At 47.1% G+C, this 25,323-nt stretch overlaps 1 protein-coding gene across 1 annotated transcript in view; it reads left to right on the top strand.

The window, feature by feature from the left end:
- LOC132816363 (rho guanine nucleotide exchange factor 7-like) overlaps positions 1-11,109 on the top strand; it is a 136,371-nt gene extending 125,262 nt beyond the window's left edge. Inside the window, exons 19-21 of the mRNA XM_060825825.1 lie at positions 2,654-2,753; positions 4,288-4,342; positions 7,922-11,109. Coding sequence (XP_060681808.1) covers positions 2,654-2,753; positions 4,288-4,342; positions 7,922-8,044 — 278 coding nt within the window. The 3' untranslated portion in view covers positions 8,045-11,109. The remainder of the gene's footprint in view (positions 1-2,653; positions 2,754-4,287; positions 4,343-7,921) is intronic.
- Positions 11,110-25,323: the final 14,214 nt, after the last annotated feature.

Here is a 25,323-nt window from a genome sequence, read left to right as displayed (position 1 = left end):
CAGAGAGTTTGGCTGCTATTTTCTTAGACATGATGTTTAAATTGATCAGAGATGGTCATACATGGAACAATTCACTTCCAGAAGGGAGAAGGTATGGAGAGATAAATTACTGCAGACGCTGGAATCTGTACTGAGCTCTGATTAGATTGGATTAGATTCCCTACATTGTGGAAACAGGCCCTTTGGCCTAACCAGTCCACACTGACCTTCTGAAGAGTAACCCACCCAGACCCATTTCCCTAATGCACTGAAGAGTTACCTGGACTCAATGTTAGCTTGCTGTCTCTCCACAGATGCTGCCTGACCTGTTGTGGTCTGCAGCATACTTTATTTCCAGAAGACACTGTTTTACAACTATGTGACCTCCTAAGTCAGAGTTTCATTTCCACCTCTTTCATTCTCACTAAATTCAGGTAAAACTGACTTCATTTGAGTTGGAGATGAATTTGCTCACGTGAACCCATCTGTCTTTGGACCATTTGCTGTGGAGATAATATTTGCCCCAATTTATACAGAGTCCAGTCAGTTTCCCATTGGGAATCCCCCTCTACTGTCCCTTTTTGAAAGCGCTAATGCAGCACAGGGAGGATGCCAAGCTTATGTTTTTCTTGTATTTGTTCATGGGCTGTGGACATCATTGGCTAGGCCAGCATTTGTTGCTCGTCCCTAATTGCTCAGAGGGCAGGTATGAATCAGCCACATTGCTGAGGTGCCAACAGCAGATTTTCTTCTTTAAAACACATTCACAAACGACAATCAATTGTAGTTACATGGTTGCCACTCGGCTAGCCTTTTTCTTGCGAATTTTATTGAATTCAAATTTCTCCATCTTCAGTGGTGATTTGAACTCAAGTCCCCAGAACATTAACCTAGAGTCCGTGATTACTTGATTGCCACTACACCTCCTCTCTGACAGCACCAGAGGCACACGGCTTCTCCTACTGGTATCCTCAACACTAGGTTATCTCGATGTCAGTTTGAGCTGGTGTGTGCCATTGCTCCAAGGGTCAGGGAGGCAGCTCCTGGAGTCCAGGGCCTTCCTCTGCAGTTTTGGCCGATGAGCTGGCCTGTGGTCCAATGACTGTTGTAAAGATATGAGCGAAACCCATTAGTGGCTTATTGGTCATCTCCTTCAGCTACTTGGAACAGTTTCTATTCTATCAGTATCATCAAGCTGTAGTCTGTAGGTTTGTGACTCTGTTGTCTGTCTCATAAATGTACCTTAGAAAGAAACTACATAAAGGTGACCTTGGAGGAAGGTGAGAGCAGCAGCCTACTCCTGGAAGATAAATTCATGCAACACTTAAACAGGGCATCCGCTAATTTGCACCATTCTCCCCAAACTTCATCCTTTGCTTCTATAAAACCCTCAGCTGCACCTTCTTCATACTCCAGGCTAAAGAGTTAACCTGGAAACGTGCCCCCTCCCCCCTCCCAGTGTCAATGTAAAAGATCCTGTGGCACCACTCCTTTGAAAAAAAAAGAGCATCGGTCGTCTTCTAGCCGTCCCAGCTGACTAAGAACAGTTTATTGTTCATGGCAACTCAGCAGATCTGACAGAATCTGTTCAGAGAGGAACAGGATTAACAGAATTGAGTCCAATATGGCTCTTCTTTAAGAAAGTTAACTCTGCCACAGATGCTGTCAGGCCTGCTAAGTTTCTCAAGCATTTTGATTTTATTTCAGATTTCCAGAATCTGGAATATTTTGCCTTTAATTGCTATTTATGGAATTTTATTGTGCACAGCTTCACTACCTTGCATTTTGCCCCTTACAAATGAAATTACGTTCCTAGTTTCCTGTTAGTTGCTTGGGAATCTTTAACTTGTGAATATTGCCATATAAATGCAATTTTTTGGTATTGTCAAGGTTCCAAATAAACATAAAGAATTTGTTAGAAATCGTTAAAAAAAATTATTCGAAGAATCAGAAAAATCACAAAAATATTAACATTACTAAACAAAACAGTCATCAAAACATGGGACCCATTTCAGAATCTCTCACTCATGGATCAGTCTCCAGTCCATTCTCACTAACACAAATTATTCTCAGCTTCATTGCAATGTGTTCAAATATTTAACATTGGTGCATAATTTTAGCAATATCAAAATGTCATCTAATGTATTTACACTTAAATGAGGCAGCTCCATTAAAGGCAGAACATTGATATTTCTGAGTGGGCTAACGTTTCTCTTCACGCTCCAGTATGATCACCATAGCTGGTGGTTGAACTGCTCTGTTGAAGTTTTATAGCTTTACAGACACTGGAATAATGGTAAAGGTAACGTTTACAGACACACGCTGGCACCGGCCAACGTGCATGATGCAAACACATGGATCAGCACGTACTGACCTGTTAAAAACACCTGCAAAAGCATAAGAATTGGAACAGAAACGTGCAGATTGCAATGCACAAACACACATGAGCCAGCACTTATACAGAGCAGATTGACGCACACTGACACGTGCCCACATAAATGCACACAGTCAAATGCTTACAGGTCCAGACAGAGAGCAACAAACACAAACACACAGAACGTTAGTAATTTTTATCAAAGTCATACCCTTGTAATGCCTAATCTTTCTATGTGCCAACCTTGACCATTACTTCTTTGGGACAGTAATTTCAACCTCTGAATCTTCTGTGTTACAGCGTATCGTAAAGAATCTGCTCCTCAGGTTTTGTTACCAGAAGAAGAGAAAATAATTGTTGAAGAAACCAACAGCAATGGACAAACGATCATCGAGGAAAAGTAAGAGAACTCTGCAAATGATTCTGTCTCCTGTATGTTGTACGGCACAGTTCAAAGATTTGTGCAAATTATTGACGGCAAGTGAACAAGTTGTGGGTACTGGCTCTTAGTTGTGCCAAGAGAGGGCTAGGGAGTGACGAAGCACTGATCCTTTAGCTGGTTGGACAGCAGTAGATCGATCAGTCCAATTTGTGGGATGTTTCCCGAAGGAGAGAGGGCGGGCCCTCTAAACTGGATTTTCAGAAGCCCCATGGATGCCCTCTCTGAAACATGTATCCATCAGATACCTGATGTTACCATGGAGATGCTTCAAGTGTGTACGTCTCATGGAAGGATTGACAAGCTGGATATGTTCTGTTGGAATAAAACTTGGGGGTGACCCAATAGAGAACTCTTAAACTATGAAAGATTTCAATAGAGTGGATACGTAGACATTAGGTGCTTTTGTGAGGACGAGCGTAACTCAACATCATCAACGCTTGGTATTCACTAGAGAATTCAATAATGAATTTGGAAGCAAAGCTTCACCCAAAGAGTGCCAAGAATGTGGAACTCGCTACCACAGTGAGTGCTCAGGGTGAATAAGACAAATACATTCAAGGTTAGACAAGAAGGGAATCGAGATGATGTAGGCAGATTTAGATGAGAAGACATGGGAACAGGCTCCAGTGAAGCAGCAGCACCTACATAGACTGAATGGTCTGTTTCTGTGCCCTGTGTCCAATATACAGTATCATTCTGGGTGAAAAGGCACAGGAAATGGGTGGCCTTTCAGCAGCATCGTACCGATAACCGGGATGGTGAAATCTGTTCAGGTAACATGGCATCAGACCCTCAGCTTTTAGCTTTATTGGTTGCATGAAAACATAAACTGTTGTTTCTCTGACTGTACCAGCATTTGGAATCCCACGACAGACACAATGAAAGGTGCTGACCTATCTCTCCTGTGTTGTTAATCATTGTCATTGCTCATCGTAGCTGGACCATTATAATTTCGGCCCTTTGAGATTTAAATTCCCATTCCTGCTAATGTACAGGTATCCTACTTTATTATTAAACAGATTATGGTCCAACTATTTAGGATTCATTCAATGCACTGGAAAAAGTTACTGGCTTTAAGCATATAGTATATCAGAAAGTGGTGAAAAGCACAGGAAGGAACTGAAACCTAGGTGTAGAGAAGGTGCAAATGGTAACAATAGATTAATGATCAAAAGCAGCTGTCTGGTTAAATAGAGGCCATGCTTATCATTTGAAATGATGATGCTAATGCTGTGCCCAATAATGCCTAACCTAAAGATGGCGTGATGTTCTTTGAGTTTCTGGTGAGCTTCATTGGAATAGTGCAAGAGGCTGAGTACAGAGAGGTCAATGTGGGAATGGGATGAAGAAGAAAAGGAATCCAGAATTTCTGGACTAGTGGGAGGTGTCCTCCAAAGCAGGGACCAACTGTTTTCTAACTTTTAACTTATCACTTCAACAGAGCCACATTTTTACCGGTTCCATTGTGACTTACAGTTTCCTCTTCATACAGGAGCCTTGTGGACACTGTTTATGCATTGAAGGATGAGGTGCTGGAGCTAAAGCAGGTAAAGCAATCACAACAGGAACTTGCAGACTGGACTCCTTCATGTCATTTCCATGTGAACAATGGCAAGAGGCAGGTGGGCAGGGGAAGGAGGAAATGACCAGGATGTAGAAGGATTAAAGTGATGGCACACATTGAGCTAGTGTATATATAAATAGCAAACTCGACTCATTTTGTGAAAGCCATGAGGACATTAGAACTGGGACAAGGCTCAGTCCTACATTGGCACTCTTGTTCCTCTGTTAGAAGGTTGTGGGTTCAAACACAGCCACAGAAACAAGAGTACATAATCCAGGTTAACACTCCAGTTTTGTACTGAGAGAGCTCTGCACTATCAGAGGGTCAGTACTGAGGGAGTGCTGCACTGTCAGAGGGTCAGTATGGAGGGAGTGCTGCACTGTCAGGGTCAGTACTGAGGGAGTGCTGCACTGTCAGGGTCAGTACTGAGGGAGTGCTGCACTGTCAGTGGGTCAGTATTGAGGGAGCGCTGCACTGTCAGTGGGTCAGTACTGAGGGAGTGCTGCACTGTCAGACAGTAGTACTGAGGGAGCACTGCACTGTCAGACAGTAGTACTGAGGGAGTGCTGCACTGTCAGAGGGTCAGTACTGAGGGAGTGCTGCACTGTCAGAGGGTCAGTACTGAGGGAGTGCTGCACTGTCAGAGGGTCAGTACTGAGGGAGTGCTGCACTGTCAGATGGTCAGTACTGAGGGAGTGCTGCACTGTCAGATGGTCAGTACTGAGGGTGTTTTGCACTGTCAGACAGTAGTACTGAGGGAGTGCTGCACTGTCAGAGGGTCAGTACTGAGGGAGCACTACACTGTCAGACAGTAGTACTGAGGAAGTGCTGCACTGTCAGAGGGTCAGTGCTGAGGAAGTTTTGCATTGTCAGAGGGTCAGTACTGAGGGAGTGCTGCACTGTCAGAGAGTAGTACTGAGGGAGTGCAGCAGTGTCAGTGGGTCAGTACTGAGGAAGTGCTGCACTGTCAGTGGGTCAGTACTGAGGGAGTGCTACACTGTCAGAGGGTCAGTATGGAGGGAGTGTTGCACTGTCAGAGGGTCAGTACTGAGGGAGCACTGCACTGTCAGACAGTAGTACTGAGGAAGTGCTGCACTGTCAGACAGTAGTACTGAGGGAGTGCTGCACTGTCAGGGTCAGTACTGAGGGAGTGCTGCACTGTCAGAGGGTCAGTACTGAGGGAGTGCTGCACTGTCAGAGGGTCAGTACTGAGGGAGTGCTGCACTGTCAGAGGGTCGGTACTGAGGGAGTGCTGCACTGTCAGAGGGTCAGTACTGAGGGAGTGCTGCACTGTCAGAGGGTCAGTACTGAGGGAGTGCTGCACTGTCAGAGGGTCAGTACTGAGGAAGTGCTGCACTGTCAGAGGGTCAGTACTGAGGGACTGCTGCACTGTCAGAGGGTCAGTACTGAGGGAGTGCTGCACTGTCAGAGGGTCAGTACTGAGGGAGTGCTGCACTGTCACTGGGTCAGTATTGAGGGAGTGCTGCACTGTCAGAGGGTCAGTACTGAGGGAGTGCTGCACTATTGGACGGTCAGTACCGAGGGAGTGCTGCACTGTCAAACAGTAGTACTGAGGGAGTTCTGCAGTGTCAGTAGGTCAGTACTGAGGGAGTGCTGCACTGTCAGAGGGTGAGATGATAAACCAAGGCCCCATGGTTTAATGAGCTGTATGTAAAAGATCCTATGAGTCTATTATGGAATGAAGTAGGACAGTTCTCATTGAAGTCCTGGGTAGTATTTCACCCTCAACCAACATCAGGAGAACTGCTTGCTTGTTGTCACTGAATTATTGCAGTGCACATGGAGACAGTCAGCTCATTATATCTTCACAGACCCTCTCAATGAATGTTATAACTCATCTAATGCTCTTATGAATTCCTCACTAGCTCCCATCTCACAACTTGCCAAGCGTTCTGAACCCTAACTAATCGCTCTGTGGAAAGCTTTTTCTTGCATTACATTTGGTTATTTTGCCAATTACCTTATCTCTGTGTCCCCTCCTTCTTGATCCTTTACTGAGTGGAAACAGGGTTTCCCCTTCCATACTGTTCTGCCCTCTCATAATTTTGAAATCTTCTATCCAATTTCCTCAGAACCTTCTCCTATCCAAGAACAATAACTGAAGCGTTTTATCTCTGGAACCGTTGGGTCCAGAAATTTCAGCATTAATAGCCTTGTTTCTGTATGTTTTGCCTTCATGAGTAAAGTCTTCGAGTAAAAAGTGAGGTCTGCAGACGTTGGAGATCAGAGCTGAAAATGTGTTGCTGGTTAAAACACAGCAGGTTAGGCAGCATCCAAGGAACAGGAAATTCGATGTTTCGGGCCAGAGCCCTTCATCAGGAATCGGGCTCTGGCCCGAAACGTCGAATTTCCTGTTCCTTGGATGCTGCCTAACCTGCTGTGCTTTAACCAGCAACACATTTTCAGCTTCATGAATAAAGGTCAGACCTCTCTTCCTGCACACTCTTTGGAGTAGCAAAGGAGATGAGATTTTTACTTTCTTAGTTTTGTGGAATAATTGTAGGAAGAGGTGGATAGAGGCCTGTTAGATACAGGAATCAAGGGTTATCAGGGATAATTGGGAATGTGGAATTGAAAACACACACAAATTAATCATGATCTTATTGATTAGCAGACCAGGCTGGAGAGGTGAAGATGTTGACTTCTCCTAGTTTGTATGTGCCATTTATTTTCTGTTGTATCTCCATGTTCTTTCATGCGTGCTCTCCATGCTCAAATTAGCTGCCGTGATTCCTACGTTAAAACAAAGACTGCACTTTACAAAATTATGCCATTGGCTGCAGATCACTCCCAGAAGTCCTGAAGTTGAGTTTTACCAATCTTTTGTAAAGAATGCTTTAAAAATAGTTTCCCAAAAAGAGGTCACCTGGAGTTCAATGAACAGAGACTTTTCAGTGAATTCGACCATGGTTGACAACTTCCAGGAGCCCTATTGGTGCTCCTTGTGACCTCTACCACTGCCCTTCGAGACTACTGCCTTGGGCCTTCGATACCCCTGCCCGTGCCCTCCTATACCCGTGCCCTCTCTGACCCTTGCTTATGACCTCTGCCTGTCCCCTCTGTGACCTCTTCTCTACCTGTGCCCTCCGTGACCTCTGCCCGTGCTCTCTGTGACCCCTGCCCATGCTCACGTGACCCCTGTCTGTGCCCCCCGTGACCCCTGCCCATGCTCTCCTGTACCTGTGCCCTCTCTGACCCTTGCTTGTCCCCTCTGTTCTACCCGTGCCCTCTGTGATCCCTACGCGCGTTTTTTGTGACCCTTGTCCGTGCCCTCTGTGACCCATGCCCGTACTGTCTGTGACCCCTGGCCGTGCCATCTGTGACACCTGCCCATGCCCTCTGAGACCCCCTACCCATGTCTTCTGTGACCCCTGCCTGTGCCCTTTGTCACCCCTGCCCCTGCCCTCGGAGACCCTGCCCACACCCAGCGATTCTGGTCACGTCCCCAGACCCTGGCTGCAGGGCTGTGCAAGATAATTCCCAGCTAACATTGATGCTCCAGCGCCTTTGTTAATCTTTCATTCTGAATTTTATGCTGCAGGAAAATAAGAAGATGAGGCGTTCCCTGGACGAGGAGCAGCGAGCTCGCAAGGAGTTAGAGAAACTGGTTAGAAAAGTTCTAAAGAATATGAATGATTTCTCTTGGGATGAAACTAATTTATAGTGAACCAGTATCTACACCTGCAGAAGGTGAGACTTAAACAACAGACTGGGAAAAACTGCTGCTGATAATTATCAAACAAGCACACATCACCTCCCTCTACCATTGGCTTGTTCACTATTTTAACAAAGACTGGCAAATTTTAACTGAGTCCGCCTTCCATAAAACAACAGACTGGGGATTTCCACACACAAGTGAGTATTATAAGCTGTAATCTCCAGGCTGTGCAATTGGACAGTATAAGTTTAGGGTCACCTGGAATGTGGGTTTGGAATCCAGCCAGACTGATTTGCTCCTTGCCTGATTCTTCCGTCCATGGATGTCCTGAAAAATCCGGTGCGTGGCCTTTTGTTGTAGAATTGCCAATTGGGAAGAACACGGCGCTGGAAATATGGCACTTCCTAAAATAACTTCATCTACAATTGTAACTGATAGGAAAATAATTATCAGGGAATTTGACTTGTCTTTTGATCATTGTCAACGATTTGAGTCAAAGTTGGAGAGCAGTTTTTGACTAGACATTTGAGGGTTGCATTTCAGGTCTGCAAACAGAATTGTACGGTCTCTGGGCAGTTTCAGTGGCCATTTTTGTTTTAACCTTTTGGTCTCGTGGTGAACTTAGTCTGGTGAAACATTCAGCGTGTGTTTGGAAATTCCTTCTGTAACTGAGGCTCAATGGAAACAGTCTCTAAACCCGTGTGCTGTGAACGATGTATTATGCATGTGAAGTTTAGTGCATTCTTATGTTGAGGTGGGCAAGTTGTAGGATAAGCTTTCTCATGACAGATTTAATCACGGTGAAGCCCAGACTCTGCATCAGTGCATCATTGGTAGTGCTTTGAGAATCTCTGCTCTCACCAGAAGCCTATCTGGGACGAAACCAGAATCCAAGGAAGAAGCATTTTAAAGAAAAGCACTCTCAGCTGTAATATTTGGGATGATTCAGACAGGCTCCCTTGTTCTATTCCCCTCCAGCAAGGCTTCACACTGGGAGCTCTACTGATTCGAAACAACCGACATAAGATTGTAGTAAAGGATGAAAGGGCATTCAAACAAGCTCTGTTAAACTTCTGACTCATGTGGCTCTGTCTTGGACAATATTTAAAAGCTTTTTTTTTGCTATGTAGGATTTTCCTGATGATTTAGTTCTCCTGAAATGATAAGACTGATAGTTGATTTAATTCCCTAACCCAGAAATCCTCATCCATAGCAGCATGAGTGACTGGTCGGAACCAGTGAAGAGACTTCCAACCATGTGCACACTGCTCACTATAAAAGCAAGCTGTTCTGTTTAAAATCTTGCCTCTTTAATGAAGACTTTTACTGCGGGAGAGGAAAATAAGTTTGCAGCATTAAATTTTCCCTTTTTCTAACAACTGGCAATTCTCATCTTCAATTTGGACAGACTATTGTAAAATGCACAAACCCAATCTCTCCCCATTTCCTGAGCTTGCATAGTGAGGGTCTGACTTATAACATGTACTGATGTACTTTTCAAATTGCACGCAAATATTTTCACTGATTAAAACCAGCACTTACCAAAGCTAACTCTAACATGTTGCAAGTGTGATTAGTAACTTATGCAATTTTTTGTTTAAACAGCCAGAACTTCAGTTATTGTTTTAACTTGTACTATATAATAATCTAGACAAAGGCACCAGTCAAAATTGGAGAAACAAAGTTACTTTATATTTTTTGTTCAGGTTGTTTATCAAGAGTTATGGTAGCTTTGCAACTAGCAGGTTAGTTTACATCTGTCAGATGTTCCTCTCTCTCTCTCACACACTCACACTCTCACTCTCACTCTCACTCTCACTCTCACTCTCACTCAGACACACGCACACACTGACACACACACACACACACACTCACTCACTCACTCACTCACTCACTCACTCACTCACTCACTCACACTCACTCACTCACTCACACACTCTCTCTCTCTCTCTCACTCACTCACTCACTCACTCTCACTCTCTTCTCTCTGTCATTCACTCACTCTGTCACTAAGGAAAATATGGAGCCCTCATCTCCTGTAATTAAAAGCTGACCTCAGGGAATGTGGTTGTGATGTTTCATTCTAATTCTGAATTAAAGTGGAGAAAATCAGGACAATGCTTTGTGTTCCAAGACTGGAGCGTGCAGCCCCAATGTTATGGTCATACATGTGGACCAACCACTGACCTTGAAACTTCATGACCATGGATAAATAGGTTTTTAAAAACCTCAGAGTTTTTCAGCTTTGACAGAACTAACTGGTACTGCAGACTGATGATAAGTTTTGGTATAAATCACAAATGTGTCAAGATATGGGTTGATATTTTCCAATAAAACTGCTGGGACTCTGAGCTACCTGCTGCATGTAAGGAACCCTAGTCGCATTGGTGTTGGGTCTAAATGGGAGAGCTTTCATTGCTTCTAATTATTTTTAATCTTGTGTGAGACTATCATTTAGGGAGTGTGATCTGGGAATGAATCAAATACGGGATACGGAACTAACAGCTCGAAGTTTCTGTATGGGACACTGACTTTTTTATAAAGCAAACTTTCTGCAGCATTACTGATCTGTTCTTGTTTTGTAGGTTGAAGGGATATTGTAGGCTGTGAAATCTCCTAGACTTGGCTGAATGAAGCTGTCATCTTCACTCCTGTGCAGTCTCGTAATGGTTATGGGGTGTTGGAACTATTTTTGATTGTGATATTCATGAATATTGATTGTATCAGCTTGATAAGTCTGCCTGCTCTAATTAAGCTGCCAGTCTGGCTTTCCAGTACCAGCTCCCTGTGTCATTCAGCTGTGACTATAGGGACTCTGAAATACCTTTGGGTGATCATTGAGCAGGTTCTTCAATGGGCTGGTGATCTGATAGGTTTGTTTTTAACCCTAAGCGGTTAATTAGAAAATCCCTGCAATGTGTTTTAACATTTCTCCATCTGTGAAAGATGTAGCGTATGGAGATTGAACTTGCTTAGATACTTCCTGACGAAGTAAGGTTTCTGTGGCTGATTGGTATTTGTAATTTAGGATTTCCTTTTGTAAATAGATTTAATAAAATGATTAACTGAAAGTGGAATTTCTTATCCTGACTGAATTATGTTCATGGAGAGGAAGGCAACTTCTTCAAAGTAGGCATCCTAACATGTCCACTCTCCAATGCTCTTAACACAACAAGATTGCAGTTGTGGATAAAGAAATGAGGAATACTCTGTTTTGAAAAGCCTGGACTAACAGGAGGTTACAGCGCAGTATGGAGTAATACTGTATTGGTGTGTAGGGTATGTTAGAGGAGGGCGTTATACAGTACCATTCAGTGCAGTAAAGTTCTCATAATCTCACCAGACCGTAGAACTGCTCTCTCATTAGAAAGAGAGAGAGACACCCAGTCGTAGATTAACCTGAAGGTCATCACCATCTCAGATGAGGGGAGAGTCCTCCATGGTAACCTCGGCTTATGCAATTGAATCTATGTTGTTAGCATCACTCTGCATCACAAACCAGCTGTCTAGCCAACTGAACTGTGTCTGATCACAGAGATGTACAGCACGGAAACAGACCCTATTGTCCAACTCGTCCATGCTCACCAGATATCCCAAATTAATCTAGTCCCATTCGCCAGCATTTGGCCTATGTCCCTCTAAACCCTTCCTATTCATGCACCCATCCAGATGCTTCCTAATATATAAGAAACTGTCCATTTCTTGTTATTAGTTGGGACTTTGGAAGGCTGTGTGTCTTATACGGTGAAATCACTGCCTGGAACCTTTACAAGATGATGTGTGATAAGATCGCCATCTGCTGTTTACCACTTGGAACTTTGGTGGGCTGAGTTCTGGTGCTGCCTCCCAGTGGAAACATGCAGTATTTAATTCATTGCAGCCTCTGTCTTCATTAACAATGATTTGAAGAGAATGAATCCATACTATAGAAAGGAAATAGTTTAAAAAACTGTATAGATGGAGTGAACAGGGAAACATAAAAAATAGAAGCAGGAGTAGGCCTTTCAGCCCTTCGAGCCTGCACTGCCATTCAATATGATCATGGAGGGATTACACCCAAAATGTCGACTTCCCCACCTCCTGATGCTGCCTGGCTTGCTGTGTTTCTCCAGCCTCCTAGTGCTGCTGGCTTGCTGTGTTCTTCCAGCCTCCTGCTTGTCTACCTTGGCTTCCAGCATCTGCAGTTTTTTTTTGTCTCTAATTCAACATGACCATGGCTGATCATCCAACACAAAACCCTGTTCCCATTGTCTCTCCATACCGTTTGATTCTTTTAGCCTTAAGAACTATATTCTAATATTTTCTTGAAAACATTCGATGTTTTGCCCTCGACCACTTTCTGTGGCAGAGTTTCATAGGATTACTACCACTCTCGAGGTGAAGAAATCTCTCCTCTCAGTCCTAGATGGTCTACCTTATATATTTAGATTGTGACCTCTTGTTGTGGAATCCCCCAATCACTGGAAATATTTTTTCTGCATTTACCTTGTCTAGTCCTGTTAGAATGTGAAAGGTTTCTATGAGATCCACCCGTTATACTTCCAAACCCCAGTGAATATAGTTCTAATCGATCCAATCATTCCTCATACATCAGTCCTGCCATCCCAGGAATCAGTCTGGTAAACCTTTGTTGCACTACTGCCCTGGTCAGAGCATCCTCCTTAGGTAAAGAGACTAAACCTTCAGACAGTACTTCAGATATGGTCTCGTCAAGTCTCTGTACAATAGTAGCAAGAAACATAGGAGTGCACCATGTGTACACTAAGGCTTTGCTAGAATAATCCCAAAATAATCTTATTGCTGTACTCTCTCCCTTCAGCCCTTTATTAGTCTTAAGCAAATCTGACCATTCTTCTACTTCCCTGTAGCCCTGTATTGAATGAACCCCAAACGAATTCCACTTTGTGACATCCCCATACTTCTGTATTAATCCTAATTTCCTTTCATCTCAAAATTGGCCTGTATTAATCCCAAATGTCCCATTTCTCTATTTTCCCTCTATCCCTAATGGATCCTAAACTAATTCCACTTCACCATATTCTCTCTGTCTCAAATCATCCTAGTGCCTTGATCTTGGACCGAATGAGGAGAAGGGAATGTTGGGGCCAGGGTTTGATAGTGTTCTGTTTTTAGGGAAGTAACCCCCAAAGGAAAGGGGAGTTAGTGCAATTCTGGGATTGGCAGAGTTCTGTAGATTGTGATGCAAATGTCCATTTTGCTTCCAATATTCCAGAAATAGTAATTAAAGTTGTGAACAAATATCTGCCAATGGTATTACACATGACCATAAGACTATCAAATGTCGAAGACAAAGTAGTCCATTCAGTCCACTGAGTCTGCTCCACCCCAGAATGAGCTCATCGCTGACCTGCTAATTCTCAAAACCAGTTTCCTCCATTTGCCCACAATCTGGATTCCTTAACTCATTAAATTTCTGTCTATCTCAGCCTTGAATATACTTAATAACTCAACGTCAACAGCCTTCTTCGTCTCTGCCATATGCGGTGATTAGAGACTTTGTCTTCTAATCCTAGACTCACTCATAAAGAGGGAAAAAAAAGATTCTTGGCATCTACCCTATGAAGTCTTCTAAGAATCTTGTACGTTTGCAAATAAAGTTGCCTGTCATTATTCTAAACTCCAATAACTCAACGTCTCCTCATGGGGTTCATGTCACACTTCAAGTGGCCCCACTGCACTATACACTCTCTAACACACGCGCACACACGCGCACACACACACACACTCACTCACTCACTCACTCACTCACTCACACACTCGCGCACACACACTCTCACACACAGATCCTCTCTCAACGCAAGTTCTCATATGCTCACACATTCACCCCCCCAGACTCTCACCCACACACGCAACCTCTCAGAGACTTACACACCATTATGCTCACCAACATACACACAACTCTCTCACAGATACTCTCACCTCCCCCCCCCCAACCACCACACACACACACACCCATGTACACACTCTGTCTCCCCTGTGCGCGCACACATACATTTGTGGGATGAATTTGTACTTGCAGAATTACACTTTAATTTTTCAATAACTGCATAAGTCATTGTAAGATTCTATAAATCCCACTTTAGAAATAGAATTGGTCTGACTTAACATTGGGACACAGACCGACTTTAACCTCACATCTTCAATGCATTATCTGAGCTGAGACGGCACGTATTGTTAAAAGCTATCTCGAGAATGTAACTTCTGGGATTTACATACGAAGGAACTGAAACTAACATGACCCTTCTAAAAGATGAAAGTCATTTCCACCACTTCCAAACGGACCCCACCACCAGGGATATATTTCCCTCCCCTCTCGTATCAGCACTCCGGAAAGATCACGCACTCCGCGACTCCCTCGTCAGGTCCACACCTCCCAACAACCCAACCTCCACTCCCGGCACCTTCCCCTGCAACCGCAAGAAATGCAAAAATTGCGCCCACACCTCCCCCCTCACTTCCCTCCAAGGCCCCAAGGGATCCTTCCATATCCATCACAAGTTCACCTGTACCTCCACACACATCATTTACTGCATCCGCTGCACCCGATGTGGCCTCCTATACATTGGGGAGACAGGCCGCCTACTTGCGGAACGTTTCAGAGAACACCTCTGGGACACCCGCACCATCCAACCCAACCGCCCCGTGGCTGAACACTTTAACTCCCCCTCCCACTCCGCCAAGGACATGCAGGTCCTTGGCCTCCTCAATTGCCAGACCATGGCAACACGACACCTGGAGGAAGAGCGCCTCATCTTCCGCTTTGGAACCCTCCAACCACAAGGGATGAACTCCGATTTCTCCACCTTCCTCATTTCCCCTCCCCCCACCTTTTCTCAGTCCCAACCCTCGGACTCAGCACCGTCTTCTTGACCTGCAATCTTCTTCCCGACCTCTCCGCCCCCAACCCCTCTCCGGCCTATCACCCTCACCTTCACCTCCTTCTAACTATCGCATTCCCAATGCCCCTCTTCATTCCTGCTCCTTTGATGCTGCCTGACCTGCTCTGCTTTTCCAGCAACACATTTTTCAGCTCTGATCTCCAGCATCTGCAGTCCTCACTTTCTCCTGGTTGAATAGTTTTAGTAAGATCTCTCTATTTTTATATTCCATTCCTTTTGATATAAAGGCCAACATTAATTTTGCCTTCTCTATCAGCCTTGGAACTTGTTTGCTAGCTTTTTGTGATTCGTTCATGAGGACCCCAAATCTTTCTGTGTTGCATCTTTCTGCAGTCTTTCTTTGGATAAATAATATTCAGTTCCTCTATCCTTCCTGCCAAAGTGCATAACCTGACATTATCCTAAATTATTTTCCATCTGCCAACTTCACGCATACTCCTTAATCTGTCTATATTCCTCCATAGGACCTTTAGGTCATCCTCAAGACTTGCCTTCCCCCCTATATTTGTGTAATCTGCAAATGGCAATGATATATTCACTTCCCTCATCCAAGTCATTAATATATAGTATGTATAATATTGTGAAGCAATCCCAGCCCTGGTCCTGGTAGTCCATTTGGACAATGCTCCCTTTTATCTCGACACTCTGTTTCCTGTTAGTTAGCCAATCCTTGATCCATTGCTAACATACTATCTCCAATGTCATAAGCTCTTAACTTATTAAGAGCTTATTAATCACATGTGTGACCTTCTCAAATGCTTCTTGGAAATGCAAATACATTACATCCGCTGTTTCTCCTTTATCTATCGTGCTTGTTACATCTTCAGAGATTTTAAATAAATTTATTAGGTGCGATTTCCCCTTCACGAAACCATGTTGACTCTGCTGGATTACATAAAGTATTTCTAAATACTCTGTTATTACATCCTTTGTAATAGACTCTCACATTTTTCCAATAACTGTTACTAAGATAACTAGCTTATAGTTACCTGTTTTCTAACTCCTTTCCATTTTAATTAAGGAAGTTACATTTTCAGTTTTCTAACCCTCTGGAACATTTTCTAGAATCTAGTGATTCCTGGAATAACAATGACACTGTTTGGATAGCTACTTCCATTGATATCCGAGAATGCAATTCATTGACTTCCTGACCCATAGACTGCAAGCAGTGAGAATTGGTGATAACACCTCCTCCACCATAATCCTCTGCACTGGTGTCCCACAAGGCTGTGTACTCAATCCTTATACATGCACGACTGTGCGGCCAAATTCTGCCCCAACTCAATTTACAAGTTTGCTGACGACGCCATAGTAGTTGTGCTGATCTCAAATAACGTCGGCACAGTGGCTGAGTGGTTAGCGCTGCAGTCTCGCTGCACTGGGGCCCCGGGTTTGATTGCAGCCTCGGGTGGCTGTCTCTGTGGAGTCAGCAAAACGAAGGAGCTGGTCATTGATCCTGGAAGTGGAGTGGAGGGCATGCCCCTGCCTGCGTCAATGATGCTGAGGTGGAGGTGGTCAAGAGAGTCAGTGCTGATCACCAACAATGTGTCCTGGTCCACCCATGTTGACTCAATGGTTAAGAAAGACTCCTACTTCCTCAGGATGCGAAGGAAGTTCGGCATATCTACAATGACTCTTACCAATTTTTATCGATCCTAGACACCCTCCTATCTGGATGCATCACAGCGCAGTATGGCAACTGCTCTTCCCATGCCCGCAAGAAACTACAGAGAGTCTTGCAAGCAGCCCAGTCCATCACACAAACCAGCCTTCCATCCATTGACTCTATCTATACTTCCCACTACTTCAGGAAAGTAACCAACATCATCAAAGACCACTCCCACCCCGGTTATACTCTCTTCCACCCTCTTCTGTCAGGCAGAAAATATAGAAGTTTGAATACAAATATGAACCGATTCAAGAACAGCTCCTTCCCTGCTGTTACCAGACTTTTGAATGGAACTCTCGAATGTTAATGTTGAACTCTCTCTCTGCACCTTCTCTGTGGCTGTAACACTGTATTCCACACTCTGTTCTGCTACCCTGAAGCACTTTGTATGGTAAAATCTGCCTATATGGCACACAAAACAACACTTTTCACTGTATCTCAGTACATGTGACATCAATCAATAAATCCTCAGCTTCAAGGGATCTATTAGTCTTTAGACCCATTAGATACCCCAGTACTTTTTTCGAGCAATAGTTACTGTATTTAGTACCTTTCCCCCTTTAACGCCTTCACTATTCAGAGATTATTACCTTGGATGTTTTGCATCTTAAATTACCTCTGAACACTTTAGATTCTTTCAGCAGATCCTCCTTCCTAATTCTATCAATGGTATTAGCATCTTTTACTGACAGGGAAGTGAATTAAACTGTTCAAAGCACAACCACATAAAAAAATTGATAGCATAAGGTGTTTCATTTCTCAGAAGATAGAATCATATCAGGGAAAATCATTCATTTCAATCAAAATTTACTCTGATTTGGCTTTTGAAAACTGTGCTTTACTTCCCGGGACCTCTGCACATGGTTTTAAATTATCAGTTTAAAATCCTGTTCCCTATCGATGTGATACTAAACCAGTGTCTAGGATGACACCAGATTCAGCAATACTGCTGATGGCGTCCAGCCCAGATATCAGGTACCTCATCATTTTTAGAAGGTTAAATACAGCCATGAAACCTGTCTGACTGGAACGGGAATTCTGTAGCTCTATGGCCCATGTCAGTGCTTGGACAGTTTATCATACCGCTTTCGAGACTTGAACATAAAATGAAAGCTGGAAATAACAGTGCAATACAAAGGGTCAGTATTGAGGGAGTGCTGCACTGTCAGAGGGTCACGACTGAGGGACTGCTGCATTGTCAGAGGGTCACTACTGAGGGAATGCGGCACTCTCAGAGGGTCAGTACTGAGGGAGGGCGGCACTGTCAGAGAGTCAATACTGAGGGAGTGCTGTACTGTCAGAGGGTCAGTGCTGAGGGAGTGCTGCACTTTCAGAAGGTCAGTAGTCAGGGAGTGCTGCACTGTCAGAGGTCAGTACTGAGGGAATGCTGCATTGTCAGATGCTCAGTACTGAGGGAATGCTGCATTGTGCGAGGGTGAGTACTGAGGGAGCGCAGTTAGAGGATCAGTGCTGAGGAAACGCTGCACTGTCGGAGGGTCAGTGCTGAGGGAGTGCCACACTTTCACAGGGTCAGTGCTGAGGGAACGCTGAACCATCGGAATGTCAGTATTGAGGGAACATTGCACTGACAGAGTGTCAATGCTGATGGAGCACTGCATTGTCACAGGGCCTGTTTTGAGGGAGTATCGCACTGTCAGAATGTCCGTACAGAGGGAGCTCCGCACTGCCAGAGGGTCACTGCAGAGGGAGTGCTGCACTGTCAGCGGGTCAGTACTGAGGGAGTACCGCACTGTCAGAGGGTCAGTGCAGAGGGAGCGCCGCACTGTCAGAGGGTCAGTAATGAGGGAGTGCTGCACTGTCAGTGGGTCAGTACTGAGGGCATGCTGCACTGTCACGGTGTCAGTGCTGAGGGAGTGCCGCACTGTCAGAGGGTCAGTACTGAGGGAGTGCTGCACTTTCACAGGGTCAGTGTTGAGGGAGCGCTGAACTCTCGGAATGTCAGTATTGAGGGAGCATTGCACTGTCAGACTGTCAATGTTGATGGAGCACTGCATTGTCACAGGGTCTGTTTTGAGGGAGTGCCGCACTGTCAGAATGTCCGTACTGAGGGAGCTCTGCATTGCCAGGTGGTCAGTACTGAGGGAGCGCCGCAGTGTCAGAGGGTCACTGCAGAGGGAGTGCTGCACTGTCAGCGGGTCAGTACTGAGGGTATGCTGTACTGTCACAGTGTCAGTACTGAGGGAGTGCTGCACTGTCAGAGGCTCAGTACTGAGGGAGTACCGCACTGTCAGAGGGTCAGTGCAGAGGGAGCGCCGCACTGTCAGAGGGTCAGTAATGAGGGAGTGCTGCACTGTCACAGGGTCAGTACTGAGGGAGTGCTGCACTGTCAGAGCATCAGTACTGAGGGAATGCCGTACTATCAGCGTGTCTGTATTAAGAGTGCTTCGCACTGTTAGTGGGTCAGTACTGAGGGTGTGCTGCACTGCCGGAGGGTCAGTGCTGAGGAAGCGCCACACTGTCAGAGGGTCAGTACTGAGGGAGTACTGTACTGTCAGAGGGTCAGTGCAGAGGGAATGCTGCATTGTCACAGGCTCTGTGCTGAGTGAGTGCTGCACTGTCAGAGGGTCAGTGCTGAGGGAGTGCCACACTGTCAGGGGATCCTTGCTGTGGGAGTGCCATACAGTCAAAGGATCAGTGCTGAGGGAGTGCTGCACAGTCAGAGTGTCAGTACTGAGGGGATGCTGCAATGTCAGAGGGTCAGTACTGAGGGAGCGCCACACTGTCAGAGGGTCAGCACTGTGGGAGTGCCACACTGTCACAGGGTTAGTACTGTGGGAGTGCTGCACTGTCAGAAGGTCAGTGCTGAGGGAGTGCCACATTATCAGAGGGTCAGTGCTGAGGGAGTAATGCACTGTCAGAGGGTTAGTACTGTGGGAGTGCCACACTGTCAGAGGATCAGTGCAGAAGGGGTGCTGCATTGTCAGAGGGTCAGTACTGAGGGAGCGCTGCACTGTCATAGTGTCAATACTGAGGGAGTGCTGCACTGTCAGAGGTTCAGTTATGAGGGAGTGCTGCACTGTCAGAGGGTCAGCACTGAGGGAGCTCCACACTGTCAGAGGGTCAATACTGAGGGAATGCTGCACTGTCTGTGTGTCTGTAATGGGAGAGCTTTGCACTGCCAGAGGGTCAGTACTGAGGGAGTGCTGCACTGTCAGAGCATCAGTACTGAGGGAATGCCGTACTATCAGCGTGTCTGTATTAAGAGTGCTTCACACTGTTAGTGGGTCAGTACTGAGGGTGTGCTGCACTGTCAGAGGGTCAGTGCTGAGGAAGCGCCACACTGTCAAAGGGTCAGTACTGAGGGTATGCCACACTGTCAGAGGGTCTGTAATGAGAGAGCTACGAACTGTCAGAGGGTCAGTACTGAAGGAGTGCTGCACTGTCAGAGCATCAGTACTGAGGGAATGCCGTACTATCAGCGTGTCTGTATTAAGAGTGCTTCACACTGTTAGTGGGTCAGTACTGAGGGTGTGCTGCACTGTCAGAGGGTCAGTGCAGAGGGAATGCTGCACTGTCAGAGGGTCAGTGCTGAGGGAGCGCTGCACTGTCATGGTATCAATACTGAGGGAGTGCTGCACTGTCAGAGGTTCAGTTATGAGTGAGTGCTGCACTGTCAGAGGGTCAGTACTGAGGGAGCTCCGCACTGTCAGAGGGTCAGTGCAGAGGGAATGCTGCAATGTCAGAGGGTCAGTACGAGGGAGCGCCGCACTGTCACAGGGTTAGTACTGAGGGAGTGTTGCACTGTCAGAGGGTCAGTGCTGAGGGAGTGCCACACTGTCAGAGGGTCAGTACTGAGGGAGTGCTGCACTTTCACAGGGTCAGTGTTGAGGGAGCGCTGAACTCTTGGAATGTCAGTATTGAGGGAGCATTGCACTGTCAGACTGTTAATGTTGATGGAGCACTGCATTGTCACAGGGTCTGTTTTGAGGGAGTGCCGCACTGTCAGAATGTCCGTACTGAGGGAGCTCTGCATTGCCAGGTGGTCAGTACTGAGGGAGCGCCGCAGTGTCAGAGGGTCACTGCAGAGGGAGTGCTGCACTGTCAGCGGGTCAGTACTGAGGGTACGCTGTACTGTCACGGTGTCAGTACTGAGGGAGTGCTGCACTGTCAGAGGCTCAGTACTGAGGGAGTACCGCACTGTCAGAGGGTCAGTGCAGAGGGAGTGCCGCACTGTCAGAGGGTCAATACTGAGGGAATGCTGCACTGTCTGTGTGTCTGTAATGGGAGAGCTTTGCACTGCCAGAGGGTCAGTATTGAGGGAGTGCTGCACTGTCACAGGGTCAGTACTGAGGGAGTGCTGCACTGTCAGAGCATCAGTACTGAGGGAATGCCGTACTATCAGCGTGTCTGTATTAAGAGTGCTTCACACTGTTAGTGGGTCAGTACTGAGGGTGTGCTGCACTGTCAGAGGGTCAGTGCTGAGGAAGCGCCACACTGTCAGAGGGTCAGTACGGAGGGGGTGCTGTACTGTCAGAGGGTCAGTGCAGAGGGAATGCTGCACTGTCAGAGGGTCAGTGCTGAGGGAGCGCTGCACTGTCATGGTGTCAATACTGAGGGAGTGCTGCACTGTCAGAGGGTCAGTACTGAGGGAGCTCCGCACTGTCAGAGGGTCAGTACAGAGGGAATGCTGCATTGTCACAGGCTCTGTGCTAAGTAAGTGCTGTACTGTCAGAGGGTCAATACTGAGGGAATGCTGCACTGTCAGTGTGTCTGTAATGGGAGAGCTTTGCACTGCCAGAGGGTCAGTATTGAGGGAGTGCTGCACTGTCAGAAAGTCAGTGCTGAGGGAGTGATGCACTGTCAGAGGCTCAGTACTGAGGGAGAGCCACACTGTCAGAGAGTCAGTGCTGAGGGAGTGCCACACTGTCAAGAGGGTCAGTACTGTGGGAGTGCTGCACTGTCACAGGGTCAGTAATGAGGGAGTGCTGCACTGTCAGAGGGTCAGTATTGAGGGAGTGCTGCACTGTCAGAGTGTCAGTACTGAGGGAATGCTACGCTGTCAGAGATTCAGTTCTGAGGGAGCTCCGCACTGTCAGAGGGTCAGTGCAGAGGGAGTGCCACACTGTCAGTTGGTCAGTGCTGAGGAAGTGCTGAACTGTTAGAGGGTTAGTACTGAGAGAGTGCTGCACATTCAGAAGGTCAGTGCAGAGTAGATGCTGCACTGTCAGAGGGTCAGTGCTGAGGGAGTGCTGCACTGTCAGTACTGAGTGAGTGCTGCACTGTCAGAGCGTCAATACTGAGGGAATACCGCACTGTCAGTGTGTCTGTCAGAGGGTCAGTGCTGAGGAAGCGCCACACTGTCAGAGGGTCAGCATTGTGGGAGTGCTGCACTGTCACAGGGTTAGCACTGAGGGAGTGCTGCACTGTCAGAAGGTCAAGGCTGAGGGAGTGCTGCAGTCTCAGAGGGTCAGTACTGAGAGAGTGCTGCACATTCAGAAGGTCAGTGCAGAGTAGGTCCTGCACTGTCAGAGGGTCAGTACTGAGGGAATGCTGCACTGTAAGAGGGTCAGTATTAAGGAAGTGCTGCATTGTCAAAGGGTCAGTACTGAGGGAATGCTGTACTATGCGAGGGTGAGTACTGAGGAAACGCCGCACTGTCAGAGGGTCAGTGCTGAGGGAGTGCAACACTTTCATAGGGTTAGTACTGAGGAATTGCTGCACTGTCACAGGGTCAGTGTTGAGGGAGCGCTGAACTGTCGGAATGTCAGTATTGAGGGAGCATTGCACTGTCAGAGTGAAAATGCTGATGGAGCGCTGCATTGTCAAATGCTCTGTTTTGAGGGAGTGCAGCACTGTCAAAATGTCCGTACTGAGGGAGTGCTGCACGGTTAGAGGGTCAATACTGAGAGAATGCCGCACTGTCAGTGTGTCTGTACTGAGAGAGTGCCGCACTATCAGAGTGTCAGTGCTGAGGAACTGGTGCACTGTCAAAAGGTCAGTGCTGAGGGAGTGCCATACTGTGAGAGGATCAGTGCTCAGGGAGTGCTGCACTGTTAGAGGGTCAGTGCTGAGGGAGTGCTTCACTGTCAGAGGGTCAGTACTGTGGGTATGCCGCAATGTCAGAGACTCAGTGCTGAGGGAGTGCCACACTGTCAGAGGGTCAGCATTGTGGGAGTGCTGCACTGTCACAGGGTTAGCACTGAGGGAGTACTGCACTGTCAGAAGGTCAAGGCTGAGGGAGTGCTGCAGTCTCAGAGGGTCAGTACTGAGAGAGTGCTGCACATTCAGAAGGTCAGTGCAGAGTAGGTCCTGCACTGTCAGAGGGTCAGTACTGAGGGAATGCTGCACTGTCAGAGGGTCAGTATTAAGGAAGTGCTGCATTGTCAAAGGGTCAATACTGAGGGAATGCTGTACTATGCGAGGGTGAGTACTGAGGAAACGCCGCACTGTCAGAGGGTCAGTGCTGAGGGAGTGCAACACTTTCATAGGGTTAGTACTGAGGAATTGCTGCACTGTCACAGGGTCAGTGTTGAGGGAGCGCTGAACTGTCGGAGTGTCAGTATTGAGGGAGCATTGCATTGTCAGAGTGAAAATGCTGATGGAGCGCTGCATTGTCAAATGCTCTGTTTTGAGGGAGTGCAGCACTGTCAAAATGTCCGTACTGAGGGAGTGCGGCACGGTTAGAGGGTCAATACTGAGAGAATGCCGCACTGTCAGTGTGTCTGTACTGAGAGAGTGCCGCACTGTCAGAGTGTCAGTGCTGAGGAACTGGTGCACTGTCAAAAGGTCAGTGCTGAGGGAGTGCCATACTGTGAGAGGGTCAGTGCTCAGGGAGTGCTGCACTGTCAGTATGTGGGAGTGCTGCACTGTTAGAGGGTCAGTGCTGAGGGAGTGCTTCACTGTCAGAGGGTCAGTACTGTGGGAGTGCTGCACTGTCAGTGTGTCTGTAATGAGAGAGCTTCGAACTATCAGAGGATCTGCACTGAGGGAGTGCTGCACTATCAGAGGGTCAGTACTGAGGGAATGTTGCACTGTCAGAGGCTCAGTGCTGAGGGAGTGCCACACTATCAGAGGGTCAATGCTGAGGGAGTACCACACTGTCAGAGGATCAGTGCTGAGGGAGTGCTGCACTGTCAGAGGGTCAGTACTGTGGAAGTGCTGCACTGCCACAGGGTCAGTACTGAGGGACCTCTGCACTGTCATGGTGTCAGTACTGAGGGTGTGCTGCACTGTCAGATGGTCAGTGCTGAGGAAATGCTGCACTGTCAGAAGGTCAGTGCTGAGGGAGTGCTGCACTGTCAGAGGCTCAGTGCTGTGTGAGTGCTACACTTTCAGAGGGCTATTGCTTAGGGAGTGCCACACTGTCAGAGAGTGAGTGCTGAGGAAGCGCCATGCTCTCAAAGGGTCAGTAATGTAGGGGGTGCTGCACTGTCAGAGGCTCAGTGCTAAGGAAGTGCCACACTGACAGAGGGTCAGTGCTGAGGATGCGCCACATTGTCAGAGGGTCAGTACCGTGGGAGTGCTGCACTGTCAGTATGTCTGTAATGAGAGAGCTTCGAACTGTCAGAGGTTCTGCACTGAGGGAGTGCTGCACTATCAGAGGGTCAGTACTGAGGGAGTGCCACACTGTCAGAGGGTCAATGCTGAGGGAGTACCACATTGTCAGAGGATCAGTGCTGAGGGAGTGCTGCACTGTCAGAGGGTCAGTACTATGGAAGTGCTGCACTGTCACAGGGTCAGTACTGAGGGAGCTCTGCATTGTCATGGTGTCAGTACTGAGGGTGTGCTGCACTGTCAGAGGGTCTGTGCGGAGGGAGTGCTGCACTGTCAGAAGGTCAGTGCTGACGGAGTGCTGCGCTGTCAGAGGGTCTGTGCTGAGGGCATGCTGCACTGTCGGAGGGTCAGTGCTGCATTGTCAGAGAGTCAGTACTGAGGGAGTGCTGGACTGTCGGAGGGTCAGTACTGAGGGAGTGCTGCACTGTTGAGTGTCTTTACTGAGAGAGCTTCGAACTGTCAGAGGGTCAGTACTGAGGGAGTGCTGCACTGTCAGAGGGTCAGTACTGAGGGAGGGCTGCGCTGTCAGAGGATGAGTGTTGGGGAAGCGCCACACTCTCAAAGGGTCAGTAATGAGGGAGTGTTGCACTGTCAGAGGCTCAGTGCTGAGGGAGTGATGCACTGTCAGATAGTCAATACTGAGGGAGTGCCACAGTGTCAGAGGGTCAGTGCTGAGGAAGCGCCACACTGTCAGAGGGTCAGTACTGTGGGAGTGCTGCACTGTCAGAGTGTCTGTAATGAGAGAGCTTCGAACTGTCAGAGGGTCAGTACTGAAGGAGTGCTGCACTATCAGAGGGTCTGTGCTGAGGGAATGCTGCACTGTCATAAGATCAGTGCTGAGGGAATGCTGGACTGTCAGAGGGTCAGTACTGAGGGAGTGCTGCACTGTCAGAGGGTCAGTGCTGGTGGAGTGCGACACTGTCAGAGGATCAGTGCTGAGGAAGTGCCAAACTGTCAGAGTGTGAGTGCTGAGGAAGCGCCACACTCTCAAAGGGTCAGTAATGAGGGAGTTTTGCACTGTCAGAGGCTCAGTGCTGAGGGAGTTATACACTGTCAGAGAGTCAGTACTGTGGGAGTGCTGCACTATCAGAGGGTCAGTGCTGAGGAAGCGCCACACTGTCAGAGGGTCAATACTGTGGGAGTGCTGCACTGTCAGAGTGTCTGTAATGAGAGAGCTTCGA

Source organism: Hemiscyllium ocellatum, chromosome 6, assembly GCF_020745735.1.
Source record: "Hemiscyllium ocellatum isolate sHemOce1 chromosome 6, sHemOce1.pat.X.cur, whole genome shotgun sequence".
Lineage (NCBI taxonomy): Eukaryota > Metazoa > Chordata > Chondrichthyes > Orectolobiformes > Hemiscylliidae > Hemiscyllium > Hemiscyllium ocellatum.
The sequence above is the reverse complement of the archived record's forward strand: the minus strand, read 5'-3'. Positions and strand labels throughout refer to the sequence as shown.